The sequence below is a fragment of the Semicossyphus pulcher genome, unplaced genomic scaffold (assembly GCF_022749685.1).
Source record: "Semicossyphus pulcher isolate SPU_LCO1_2020_fin unplaced genomic scaffold, fSemPul1.0.p SCAF_9, whole genome shotgun sequence".
NCBI classification, from domain to species: Eukaryota; Metazoa; Chordata; class Actinopteri; order Labriformes; family Labridae; genus Semicossyphus; species Semicossyphus pulcher.
The window spans coordinates 13,791,465-13,805,800 of record NW_027211770.1 but is presented as its reverse complement, the minus strand read 5'-3'; the positions used below and the strand labels follow the sequence as shown (position 1 = coordinate 13,805,800).

Sequence of the window (14,336 nt, the reverse complement as noted above, 5' to 3'; positions counted from 1 at the left end):
TAAGTACAGTCCATTTACCATTTGAATAATCCCCTTCATTTGTTCTGGCAGAGGAAATCAGGGTTTACAATGAAATAAACCTATTTTTTCGCATCCATTCACACACAGGTCTACATGCTCGTGTTTTACAGGTGCAACAAGTAGACAACAGCAAAACACAGACAATGGCAGATAATGTTAGTTTATAAATGATTGCGTTATGTTTGTTTTGTTTTCTTTCAGGTCACTCAGTTCGTCTGTTGGGTCAAAAGAAAGATGGAGGCCGGAGGCTCGGAGGAGCCAGACTGGACCTGCCCAAGATCAGGAAGAACCCTCTCATTGAAATCATCTCCATTAACACCGGGTAAGACACAGACACACGAGCAGAGAGCATGGCTCATAAAATATTCAGCTTTAACTGTGAATTCAATTTCACTGCTTCCCTGCAATTCAGGTTTATAGTGTGTGTGTGGGTGTGTTTGCTCTGTCTCCCTCTCTTTGCACAACCACTTAAACAGAGCCCCTCTGTGCTTCTAATTTTATCAATTTCACATGGTTTGCTTGGGATGTGTGTGTAGAAGGGGGGTTGTATGTGTGCGCATATAGTGCTATTTGTTCTTTAAATATAAATGTTACAGACACACAACAGGTGTCTTTTGTCTCTGCTTCCTTTTGACTTCTATCATAAAAGCAGATAAACAACACAAACAGCTACATAGATAAATCCCCTTCCTTTGTCATCTTTTTCTTTAGCTGTGATGTTTCCTATTATCCTGTTACTATTCTTTGTTTTCTCATCTTTGTTCATAAATACTGATGTGGTGTGTACCATAAAGAGCAATGCCCGTAAAGAAGATTTAATAGTGCTGATAGATAAATAAATGTGCGTATTATAGAGAAATGTTATAGATGGATGGATGGATGGATAGACATGCCTATTTCCATTTATGAGTAGATGCACAGGCACAAACACTCACACCTAACCTCACATGTACACCCGCATTTTTATGGGCTAATTTCATGTTGTTTACAGATCTGTATGCCCCTGCTAACCCTGCGCTGTGGTCTCAGTGGGCTAGTTAGAAAGGGTTACGACAGACTAATTCCACTGTGCTGGGCCTCCACTGATGATAATCCATCAATCATGCTCTTGCATGTCCTCAATGTCCATCCACTAATGGCTCGACTCACAAAGCGAGGAAGTAAATAACTTGTGGACACAGCAGAAGTGCTGCATGAAAGTAGAACACTCTTTTGTTTGAGCCTATTGTGTGCACATTTGTTACTGTCAGTGAGGCGGTTCAAACATTGTACTGTATTGTATTGTACATTCTTGTCCTTGAACCTTCTCGGCTAATTGCGACAATGTCCTTGTCGGTGTAACACAGTGAGCAACTAATAAGAAGGCTGTGACCTGTTTTCAGGTCCTGACCTATAAGTTATTAGTGTTTTATTACCAGATTTACTACCACAGTGTTTTTATGGTTAGTTTGGGTGTGATACTGATGCTGTGTATACCTTATAATGCTGTGTTGTGACAACATAACTGTACTGTACTGTACTTCACTTTGTCCCACTAAGTCTGTCAATGTTTTACATTTTTGCACTGGAAACATAGATTAATGGAATTCCATAATAAGGATAATTGTAGCTCCCAGATTGTATTAAAGTGTGCAACATTGTTTTTTTGAAATATTGAAATGCCCACTCATGTTATTTACGGTAATCTGATGGATTATTTTCCGATCTTATTGAATGCATTCTCTGAAGACCCGTCCCACTCGGCCACTGATTGGCTAATACACGTCGTACACTTCACAGAATGCAGGTGAGAAAAAAAACATAACGCTACCAGAGCAGGCTCGGTGGAGGATGGCGGGCCCGCTCGCACTCCAGCCCTTGTGGAGAGAAGAGTGGGGTTTAGTGTTTTAGAAGGACCATGCTGTGAACTTTTAGGAGCTGATGGTGTTCCATCAGCCGCCGCAGTTTTGCTGTGTTTTGTTTACGTGTTGCTTCCCGGTTGCTGTTTGACAACTGACCACTCCAAGCTTGTGTGCAACTTAAAGTAACTAAATACGGCCCACAGATAATGGAGCTCAGCAAAAGAAAGCAGTGCCGGGGATCCCTTTGACAGTGGTTTATGTGTAGCAAACACACGGCTTTGTATAAGGGAGCTCTTTTTTTTCATCTCAGATGTGGATGCTTTCATAAGAATCGCTGCAATCTTGTACAGTTCTAGAGACATATGTTGCCGTGCATGTTGCCTCTATGGATTAAATAAAATAACAGATTCAGTGAAGAGTTGAATTTTGTTGTGGTGTCATAATTAAACTGGGTTTTAACCTTAATGTTGATATGGAAAACAGAGTAACAAGAACATATTAAAACTGGCACTTTGTATCAAAAAGGTCCTGACATGTTTTAACAACGTTGTCTCCAGATTATGACTTCCTGCCTCAATTCAAAGACGCATCCAGTGAGCGCCTTCCTAAACAGTTGACTGTGTTTGGCTTGTTTGTAGTCTGCAGAGCTCAGTGGTCCTTATTACTGACAAAAGCTTCTTAGACTACACTTCAGCTAATACGACGAGGAAACTGTAAATCCATCGGCTTCAGCCGGCACTTGTGGACAACTTCAAATTTGGAACGTTTGAGGGCAAAATGGGAGAATTGGGACCAAAGGAAAAGGTACAACTGTGGTACAACTGCCACTCAGGTTGCCCAGCATTAGAAGAGTCTTATTCACTGCCCTCCCTATGAACCATTCCTCAATTGGCCGCCAGTGTCATTTGATTGGTTCATTTCTGGTTTTGTCACAGCCTCCCTGTGTTTTTAATAATGTTGATAAATGACTTTCTGCCCCTCTCTCTCTTTTCCTCCCCTGACTCTATTTTGGTCACTTTGAATAACATCTGTTCTTCTTTCCCCGATGATCATGTCCTTTCCTGTACGACCATTTTATTGTCTGTTTGATTCTGTGGGCTTTCCAGCCTGGATGTGTAAATTTATGTTTGTTGTGGTATGTGTGCTTATGTGTGGCAGATGTCGGTCCCTTGCCAGCTTCCCTCCAGCAGGGGGTCTGATCCAGATGAACTCATGGTTGTTTTTCAAAAGGGTCCGGCTGGCTTCAAATAAATCCCTTTGTTTTTACTCTTTTTACTGGAACTCTTTTTGAAGGCAGAGGGATTACTCGAATATGTTGACTGGATGGAGCAGCTGTTGACAAATCTCCCAAATAACAGTGGTGTTACTGAAAATCCAAGCTCAGTGTGTGCTTTTCCGTCTCTGGTCAGTCATAGTGTCACTAATGTTTCATGGTTCTCGTGATGTGCTTGTGTGTGTGTAAAACGGAGAGAATGTGCTCTTTGTGCGCGTCTGTTTTTAGATAGTCTGCTTTGAATATTCCTCTGAGGTAGTAGTGACATCATTGGTGACATTTGTCAGCTGATGAAACAGAGAGATCTTTGTCTGACATACACATGCACAACATCAGTTGCAGTTGTTCTCCAAACGGCCTCTGCGTCAGAGGAGAGCGTTTGAAACTATTAACTCGGAGTGTGTGTGTGGCCTTTAATGTTTCTCTGTGTGTGATGATGTGGGATGCATTCATTTAAGCGCTCTCTCTTTCCTTCCCTCTGTTGTCTGAGCACATGTGAAGGTCATGTCGTGTTTCCACAGGTCATCTGCTGGTCCTTTAAAAAGTCTTGAACTTTAGATACTTTCAAATGTTGTAACATGTCTTCATAGATATTTTCTTACTGTATACTGAGAGAACATGGTGAACAGTGTACTTGTCAGCTTTATCATTGGTGTGAGGGGATTGTCTCTATTGGGTATAAGTAATACTTTTGAAAGCATGTGTAATGCAACCAAACATGCTGTGGTACTTAGTGAATTACTTTACTGTCAGAGGGCAAGGGAAAAACAAAACACTTTATCGCTGTGATAATTAAGGTTACATTTTTTTTTAACCAGTTAGAGATCAAGCCCCTTTTACATTGCCAGTTCAAGGCGGGATTATTACATATCTGTTACGTTCCGTCTTCTATGTAAAACGCACGGACTGCGGAAAGTTTTTCCGCCTAAGAGCTGGCATCAGAGGTAGTAACAGAGGCGTAACAGAAGCGTTGCTTGGTCCAGCGCCAAAAGGCAAAGGCCGCATGACGGCAGAGCATTGTTACGGCACTATGACAGAATTGCAATGTAAAAAGGCCTATAGACTGTATAAAAAGATGGACAACTTGACAGCTCTCTAATTCCCCTATCCCACCTAAATGTAGCATTCCCATTGCCAGTGGAGTATACTCCTTTTGGTCTCTTTTCTGCTACATCACCGTCTGACGTCACAAACGTGCCGGAGACGGGGTTAGTAAACAGTGAAGATGTTACGGTGGTTAAGTCTTAATTGTATCTACTCATTCAGTCCATTTATCCAACTTGGCATTCAATTTGGAACGATGTTCGAGCACTGCTTGGACGCAGTCCGGCAGAATTTGCAGCTGAGATGACAAGGAGTTGCAGCATAGCATCGTGCCAGAAAGGGGGCGGAGACTGGTGTGTCGACCTGGGTTTTGTGTTCCCATCAATGCCGATGGGAGCCGAGGTGATAATTACCCGGGTCTACTGCAGAGTCATTTAACCCGGGTCTGAATGCCGATTGTAAACTTTCCCAGCAAAAAGTTTTTGGCCAGTGGAAAAGCGGCTTAAAAGTGAATCCAAAACATTTGGAGCGCCCCCTGCTGACTGGCTGCAGTATAGGTCATAAAGCCGCCTCCTCCATGTTAACAGATGAAACATGAGTCAAACTATAAAATCAAAATACATGTCAAATACATGTTTCTCAAACATGGTTTTTGTCATTATATGTAGTTGTTATAATGCTGATTTACAAGTTTATTTTTTAATTAGTTATTTGATGCTGTAAAAATGATGATTGACAGCTCTGCTGACCAATACGGCTCCTGCAGCCGATCTGTTCCAGATTAGCAGAGCAGAGGAGGATCTTTGGAGACAGGACCAAATAGCTGTCCTGTTGCTCTTTCTTGGTTAAAATGGCCTCTTTAAGATCAACCAAAAAACCCCAGAGTGTCTTTTTATACTGAAAAAAAAAACACACTATGACTTCTGACAATAACATTAATTTTTTTAAGTAAAAACCCTTCACTCATTTGAAAGTATTCTGCAGAGTAATATTAGTCTGGGTCTGACAGAGAATACTTTGTACAATCCCCTCATTTTACAGCGGTCGGGCATAGAGCTTCACCTGGGACTACTATGAAAATGTAATTCCGTGTTGAAATTGATTCACAATATTAGTTTCATTAAGTTGCATATTAATTCATTTGCACCCATTAAATCCAAATTAGATTGGCTTTTTTTTCTCAACCGAGTTAATTTTATCCCCATTAGAAAATAAATCCAACATAGTCCAGCTAGTCCTCAAATGCCCTCTGGCTTTGTATTAAAGGAACATCGTCAGGTTCCTCCTGGGCCATTAGCACAGTTATTTTGATTCATCTATCCTTGACACATTAATGAGCAAAGCCCTGATTATTTCTTAGAAGGTTCGGTCCAATGCAGCATGTTGCACCAATGTCATTGCTAATATCACTTTGAACAGTTTTGTTTTAATACTATTATATGTAGTTCACTTTTTGAGCTGTCATTTAGATTCATGTACTTGCAGACACGGTATTATTAACATTCAGGATGTGAAGGTCAAATATCGAGTGATGTTTCATTGCAGATGTACACTAAATTAAATGAAAATTTAAATGTGCCTGATTTTGTTTGCTACCTTTTCTTGCAAGGTTTGTCAAATTTCAGTTTGATGAACGATAAAATATAGTTAGATTAACTGAATCTCAAATGTTTTTTTAAAAATAATTATTTCAGCAGCCTCTTTTTCATACAATGAATAGACATCAAACAGCATAATCACTCTGCCCTCTCGGGGACCTTGAATATCAGGAATGTTAACAGGCACCTGAAGATGAAGTCACACAAAAGATGCTTTCTGCCAAGGTTTTTGGAAGTTGTACACTTTGAAAATTAAAACATTAACTTTTATTAAAAGCTGTTTTTAAATCAGTCATGCAAAAGAAACCTATTTTAACATGTGTATATCATGTCAGTGTGTAAATTGAACACAGTTGAGGGAGTAGTAGAATGAACATGAGATTGAATCAGTCTCGTTTCCTGCTCTTTCTTATGAAGCTTCCTCCAGCAGCTGATGTTGGCCTTTAATTGGCTTACGTTCCTGTTGCCAGCATTTACATTTGGATTGTCTTATGTTATATCCTCCACAGTGTCTTTATGCAAACCGCCTGAAGGCAAAGTTCATATTCTTTACAGCGTCAGACTGAGAAAAGACCTCACTGTGCCTTTCTAATGTTCTGTTTTGTGTCCCAGTTTAAGCACGCTTTATACTATTAGCAAAGCTAGAGTGTGTATGTGTGTGTGTGTGTGTGTGTGTGTGTTTAGCCCGAGGCTACACTAACGGTCCCTTCTTGCTCTTTGTGTATGCGCATGTGTGTGTGTCTCAGCGACAGTGAAAGCCCCATTGTGAACAAGTTAAATCGTGATGCTCGGTGTCATAAACAAGGAATTTACAACCTCTCAGTCAGAATGGGTCATTAAACTTGTGTGTGTGTGTTTGTCGCTGTGTCTGTTTGTGTCAACCATTGCCATTAGACTCCAGGCATTTAAAAAAAAAGCCCTTTGTTCCTCAGTTACAGCTCGTTTCATTTCATTATCTGTCGCTTCCCTGTTCTCTCTTTAGTCACATTTTTGGCAGTCATAATCTCTGTCATTGTTATTGCAATGTGCTTAAAGTCAGGTACTCATAATCCTCCGCTCTAACCCCGAACTAATAACCAACTTCATCACTCCTCTCCTCGGGGCAGGTAGACGGGGACTAGGCAGCGAAAGTTGGCTTCCTGTGGTTTGAGAGCTCTCTCAAACAAGAGTGAGGAATAGTTGGCGGGCTGACTGCTTCCTTAATGTGTGATCGCTCATGAGCTGAATAAATTCTGACATGACACCATGATCAAAGTTATGTTTAGCATCTGTAGTGGATTGCATAGTGCACATATTCTTTGATGGATCAATCTCAAACTAAACTCCCGTACCATTTAAAATATGATGTTTTCCTTCGATACGATGAAAATATTTGACTTCTGCTGGTTTAATGTTTTCCTCATCCACCTCCCGCACTTCACCGTCCTTCGGATGCTTGCAAGGTTAAGCTTACAACAGGTCGACAAACAGACGTTCTGACTTGTCTTCAATAGGTGCAAACATTGAAGGATTTTATACATAAAGAAATCCAACAGTCCTGTTTTTGTCGCTGGAGAGTGGAAATTTCAAACTCTCTGAGCTACTGGCCTCCTATCCAGAGAGTATAAAAGACAACCTTGGAGCCAGTACAGTATTTTATCCAATTTACTTTGTTCAGCACCTTCTTTTCATGTCCCCCCTTTCCTTTTTTTCACCTCCTGACACCAATAGTAAATATTTATCTTCTTAACAGAAAGCTAATTTAATCTGTCCATTAAGCCAGGTTGAATGTTGCACGACTCCATTGTCAGTGTTTTGAAAAGATATTTAAAACCCTTTAAACATGAATGTTTGGGAGTCTATACTCTGGGTTCATAGTATTAATCTGTCATCATTGTTTTCCTTGTCATTTTCAATTCTATTCATTTCTGTGGTTGGCTACAATCATAAAGGATTTAAAACGGCTCACAGACCTTTATCCCTGCCAAATCCTTGATTCCTACAATCACTTATAGTAACTGTTGCAACACGCACGCTCACACACTATGTAAACAAAGCCGACAGAGTGAAATGTGTCTTGCTGCTTGTGCCCTAGCTTGCATTGTGAATGTGTTTGTGTTCGCTGACTGGCCCCCTGTGTGTTAGCTGCTTGTTTCCTGTGATTTGCAGCAACTTCTCCATCCCCTCTCCGCTCCGACACACTGGAATAATAGGTCTTATCAACCTCGCTGCTGACCTTTACATAGATTTCTGTTACCCATTGTGGCCAAGGTGTAACGTTCAGGGCTTCAGAGAGAAGTACATTTGGGGTCGCAGGCTTCTAGATGGAAAGGGAAAACAATTAGCCTCAAAGCAGGCGGAGTCAGGGTTAGGACCTGGCTGTGTGTCAGAGGTAGACCTATTACCTTAAAGAGGAGGTTAAAACTAAGTATTTTATTGCTCCTGCTCCTGACCTGATTTGTCCTCATCGTATCAGGGCCAGAAACAATGTTGAGATACTAAATAAGAAAAGCTGAACGTAGCTATAGAAAATGAAGGAATATTTAGCTGCTCCCAGGCTGATAGGAGACGAGTTAAGGACCCAGTGTTAATCTAAGCTGTGTTTTTAGACCATGCTTCCCTGTCTCTGTTAAGTCTTGAAACAGTGTGACAGCAGAATCAGAGTGACAACACGTCTTTTTTATATAAAGTTGGACTTTTGCGAACGCTCTTTTACAGTCTTTGTTTAGCACGCTCTTCTAAATAAAACTTTATTTAAAAATACACTGGAAATAATCTGCAATTATGAGAGCACTCTTCCCAATGTAACCACAACGACCTCTACGGCTGGCTCCCTTTGTCATGGTTCTAACTTGCCTTCATCTGACTGCGAATTTGTTCCTTTTTCTTTGGATCTTCAATTCTTTTTGAAGAAGTCATCCATGTTTTCTTTGTTTGTTCAGCCATAATAGATTACCGTTTACTCGCAATGCTTACAGAAACCAGAAGTGCAGCCGCTTAGCTCCGCCTACCCATGTTTTGCTGCTTGACAGTCCATCGCTGTACACAAGAAGTGGTGTAGCTCACATGTTTGTGTTAAACTGAGAACAAGGTCTCATGATCATATCCCATTCACACACAAAAAACACTAAATTAACAGGATTCTTTTTATTTTGGGCCATATGTTTTGTATAAAAAGTCACAACAACAACACGCAGCACATAATGAAAAGAGAAAACATCGTGTCTGTTTATGGTTAAACTTTGCCTCACGAAGCTTGAGCTCATCATGGCTGAATACGTTCTTGGAAGTTAAGCTTCTTCTTCTTCTTCTTCACAGCCTTTTCTTTATTACACAAAAATCAAATGTAATATCGGATGCAAACATCAGCTCCTCTTTGTGACACCACATCCTTTGTCTGCGTTTTCTAATTTACCCATCCAGTCAGCTTTCCAGTTTATAAACACTGTTCACTTCTCTTATATTGAATATTTCTCACTGGCACTCTTTAATGCTTTTTAGCAGAAGATCACGCTTCACTCTTCCCCAATCAGCATTCATCAAAGTGTCCACTGCGGGACACTTTTCTCCGCCTTCCTTGTAACGCTTTCTGTTTGGAGATCAGTCGCACTCAGCACATCGTGTTTTTGATGCCAGAGGCCTTGACATGGTGGCTTGAAAAAGACATTGGTGACAAACCCTCTAATAAGGACTATCGCTACAGAAAAGTAGAGTCACTGTAGGAATAGAAAAGATGTTCTTGCAGATAAAAGTCTAGGTACTGCTCCTCTTCCTCTTTCAACCACAGAGAGAGACGGGGACAAACGGGTGGAGATGGGAAGTCATTAGCCGAGTTTAAAGCAAATTGAATCAGGCCTATGTGCTCCTTTGTAATTTGAATGTCTCTGGCAATTACAGTGTGGAAGTGAATAAGGCCTAAGAGAATGAGGAGCTAGTTTGGCCTGAGATGCCAGGGAGAGACACACGTACGCTTTACCAAACAATCTCAGCAGATACTTCTCCAGCTTGAGACTCCTTTTCAGGCAGCGCTATCTCCACCACCGAGGTTCATGCGATATTCACTGCAGATAATGTTTCCATATCTCTCCCTCATCTTAAAAGCAAATACACAAGGCACATAACATCGCTCTACTTGACTGCTTTTTCATTTTGTTGTTCTTTGGTCAATGATCTCATCTTTCCTTGCCGTGTTGTTTTTTTTCCCCCCCGGAGGAGCAGAAGTGAAAATGCATCATGTGAAGCAGCAACAAAAGAGGGAGAAAATGTGCTGATGTGCTTCAGAAAAGTCGACTTACAGAGGAGTGAAGAGTGTTTACACCAGGGTTTCTGATCACGTACATGTGTGTGTAGGATCGCGGGCATGCATGATTGCACAATATACACATGATCTCTTTTGATTTTGCACTTTAGCGCACATACAACACATACAAACGCATTGCCCCCCACAAAGGAATTCCCATTTTCTTTTTCTATTTCATTCCCCGACACAAGCGTGATCGTATGCAGACACGTTCCCACTCAGTCAAACACACCCACGCACACATACCCACACCTCTTCTAGCTATGTACCATGGTGGCCTTTCCTGCTGTTTATCAAACCAATGTATGGGTAGTTTTCAGCTCCACTGGTCTGAACATATTATTCCATTTCCCTCTTCCCCACTGCTTAACACACAAACACACAAATACAAGCCTGACAAAAACACACACACACACGCACACTCTCTCTATCCACTGTTCTTCCCACTCACTCACCAGGAGAGACTCTGCTCCCCACAGTAAATCCAAAAGATTGATGTGTCTCCTTGGACAAAATGAGATTGTGTGTCATTACAAGGCATTACACTACAGAACCCCTGAGTAACTGAATTAGCCCAGTATGTCACAGGCAAACACAGTTTACACACACGCACACACACAACACATTGTCCTACAGACTATTTGCCTAAACCAGTTTCCTACATGTTTCCTTCCAAGAGGTAAATGGCCCATAGTTGTCAAGACAGAATCATCAAGCAAGAGATTAGGCTGTCTCTCTTTGTCAGGAGGGATGTGTGTACATATGCAGTGTAGTTGAATTATTTGTACAATGACACAGTTTATATCGTGTTTGCACCATGCATTTCCCTGGAAACACTGGTACTACGGTTTAACACCCTGTTGACTGTAATGTGAGCGTGCTTACATCCGCAATGATTCATATATGTGTGTGCAGGAACTGTAACCCTTACATGTTGATGCTCAGCAAGGCTCGTACAGAAGCAATCTCCACTATGGCTTCCAATCAGTCAATAAGCATACTGTTGTTTTTTGGCTGGGTCGTTGAACACTGAGCAATAAATGAGCAACAGCATGGTAGGCTGTAATCTTTGCAAACCAAGTCTCAAAATGACCACAAACCATGAAACCAACTGGGGGCTGAGAAGGGGGTTAAAGGGCAGAGTGATGCCGGACAGCAGGGCAGGTCGGCCTGCTGCATGGTCGCTTTCTGCTCCAGTGTTGACTGTTTGGGATGTCAGCTAAACCAGACAGTAGTAACGTTATGTCAAAGATATAATAAGTTGGATTTTATCTTGCATTTTGTCAACAACACATTCAAACTGGGCCCCTCCTCCTGCACCCTTTGTCACCATAAGCTCACTGTTACACTCTCGTGCGAGAACACGCCCACCCAACCGAGCTAACACTGACAGCAGCATGGTTACCTTTGCGCTAGCATGCTAACCACCGGTTAGTTTGTCCTACACGCTTTGAGGCACCTACAGAAATAAGGGCCAACTCTGCATCGCTCTTTCGCCATGTTTACCGGTCTGAATGGGGCACAATTGCTAATTTGAGCCACTCCCACACTCACCTATTCGCTGTGATTGGCTCAGGGAACCACAACAGCGCCCCTCCTGAAAACGTCCCGTGCAAAGCAAAACAACAGAATAGATGCAATCTAATTTTAGCTTCTCTGAAAAAATGATGGACCAGATGTTTGCTGTATTCTTTTCAGGGACACATAAACAGGGACTTTCCAATTGAGGATGGAATGTGTGGATCGGAGCACAGCATGGACATTTTGACAGATGAGCTACAACACGTTTTAATAACTTGCACACTAAAAAATGTTGTAAACAAGATAAGTTCAGCATGCTGAGTGTCTGAGTGAGTGCAGAGGAGTCAGAGAGACAGGAAACAAGCCTGCATTGATACACCTAGCTAATGAGGTATTTTGTGAGGGTAACCCAGCAGTACAGCTTAAGTCTGAGAGTACCCACTGATAACTGTCAGTAGTCATCTGTCAGAACATCACTAATCTATCAATAAAGACAGCTTGTCATTCAGCCTGGTTGGCAACATTAAGTTATCTCATCAGTAAGTCATTTACACACTCAAGTGGCCCTTAAGGTATTAAGTCAGCTGGCTTAGCTGTTGATCGGCCAGCCTGCAAGTCCAACTTCAGGTCAAATGTTGTATCACTTTTCTGTTTTCAGTATGCCTGGTTCTCCATAACAAACAAACATCATAGCATTCTTGTCCAGTAACAATGGGCTGGCTGATCCAAGACGGAGACCGTCTGGAGGTCTGTCTTTAGACAAAACAAGAAGTTGTGAAAACACTCACGGTTCCTATGTAGACATGGGGTTTGAGTTTCACACACATGCACGTGCTGTCCCCCTCTAGTCAAAACAACAAGCAAGGCGGCTGTAGTAGTTACAAAAAACCGAGGTCAGCATGTGACACATCCAAAACACACTCTCGCTCTCTCACACACACACACACAGATCTTTTTCAGTGTGCGGCGCTGGGAACACAACACTAAATAGCCGAATTCAAGAGGTCAGACACACAGGCTGCATTGAACACCGAGAGGAACGGGTCCCAGCTGCCTTAGGACACACTCATACACACACTGTTGTACACAGATAGAAAGAAACATGAACACGTGCACACAAAAATGCACTTTGTGAGAAAACTTTTTTTCCTTAGTGCGATCAGATAATTATTTGGCAGAAGAGTAAACAACTCTTTGACAAGTCAGCTGTTCTACTGATTCTCAACCAGACACCTGAAGGTTAGAGGCTTCTTTAGCAGAACTGTTTGTTAGGTAGTTTTTTCATTTCTGAAAAGCCTGTGACAAATGTGTTCACGAAAAAATGTGGTGTTTAAAAACCTGAGCATCACTTTACATTACTTGTTTTGCTGTCAGTCATTACGTGCTGTTTTATGCACTTAAACAATTTGTGGGGGTTTTACATAGGAAGGTAAGATAAGAGCCTGTCACATGCCCAATTTTGGTATGATATCCTACGTCACCACCATTCACACAGTCAACAAAAAGCAGAAATATTATACATATTTAACATTATCAATACAGTTGTCGCTCACAGTTTGCACGTTTCTTTGCAATTCTGGGTGTGATTCTTTGCACTCAGTGTCTTTACACAATGAACCTAACAATTCTGTGCTTAAAAGTGAGCCCTGACAGGTTAGTTCAGTGACAAACTAGACACACAAAAGTTTTAGTTTCATCCCAAATCCTGATCATGAGAGATTAAAGAGCCCCTAATAAGATACAAAGTGTAAGGAATAATCTCTTTGTCACACAAGAGCATTGGTGCGCATGCAAAGTTCCCATTTAACTTGAATGCAACCAACTCTCACTCATGGCAGTGTATCAAGGGTAAACAGAGTTAAGCTGCCAACCTTTCTCTGAATAACTAATCATCCTCTATTCATTGCTTCTAATAGGTCTTTACTCCATTGTGTCAGCACTCTTTGTTCCTTGACTCCACATTATTTTGCAACCTCCACTTTGACTTTGAGACGACTCTAACAGTGAACTTACAGGCTGCGGGCTTTGTTCACTGGTATAATAGCAGATTTAAGATTTTGTTTGCTCATATACCCACTCCACCCTCTCGCTCAGCCTCAACAATAAGTGCAATGAATAATCTTGCTTCATAATTTACAAAGTGCTCAGACTTCCCCGCACAGTTTAAGCTTTGTTTTTATAATTGCATCTTCAAGCTTGCACAATAGGAACCCCCATGAACACACACACACATACACACACTACCCTACATGAACACATGGCCCACTTTGTTTATGCATAGAGCAGTTTTCTAATTAATGTGTAGACCCTAAATGCTTATCAACTCTCCCCCGGTCTGTGTCTGCAAGAGTCTGCACATGGGGGCCCCTCCACAGTGAATTGTACTGTATATGTGTGTATGTGCATGCCTTTGTGTGTGTGGAGGGAGGTTTGTAAATGTACAGAGAACCTCAGGGCTTTCCTTTCTTTGTTACCTTTTCAAGGCTGCAACCACACAATAGTCTCTCTCTCTTATGCACACATAAAACACACAATGACACACACACAGGGGAGGTGGCCTCTCTCATTGTAGCACATGATGAACTACACTGTTGTCAGGTACAACTGCTACCTCTGTGGTTTAATTAACTGGGATGAAACAGAAGGCGAAGAGGACAGAAACAAAGGAGGGGAAAGGATGGTGGCTCGATAAGGAGGAGAGTTGTTTTAATTTTAGAAGTATTTCTCTCTTACACTGCTGTGGTCTCCTCTCCTCCTCA

General features: G+C 41.6%; 1 protein-coding gene across 1 annotated transcript in view; it reads left to right on the top strand.

Moving 5' to 3' along the window:
* The window catches only part of cdkal1 (CDK5 regulatory subunit associated protein 1-like 1), a 255,705-nt gene that overhangs the window by 93,821 nt on the left and 147,548 nt on the right, over nt 1-14,336 (top strand). The window contains exon 7 of the mRNA XM_069656482.1: nt 223-343. Coding sequence (XP_069512583.1) covers nt 223-343 — 121 coding nt within the window. The remainder of the gene's footprint in view (nt 1-222; nt 344-14,336) is intronic.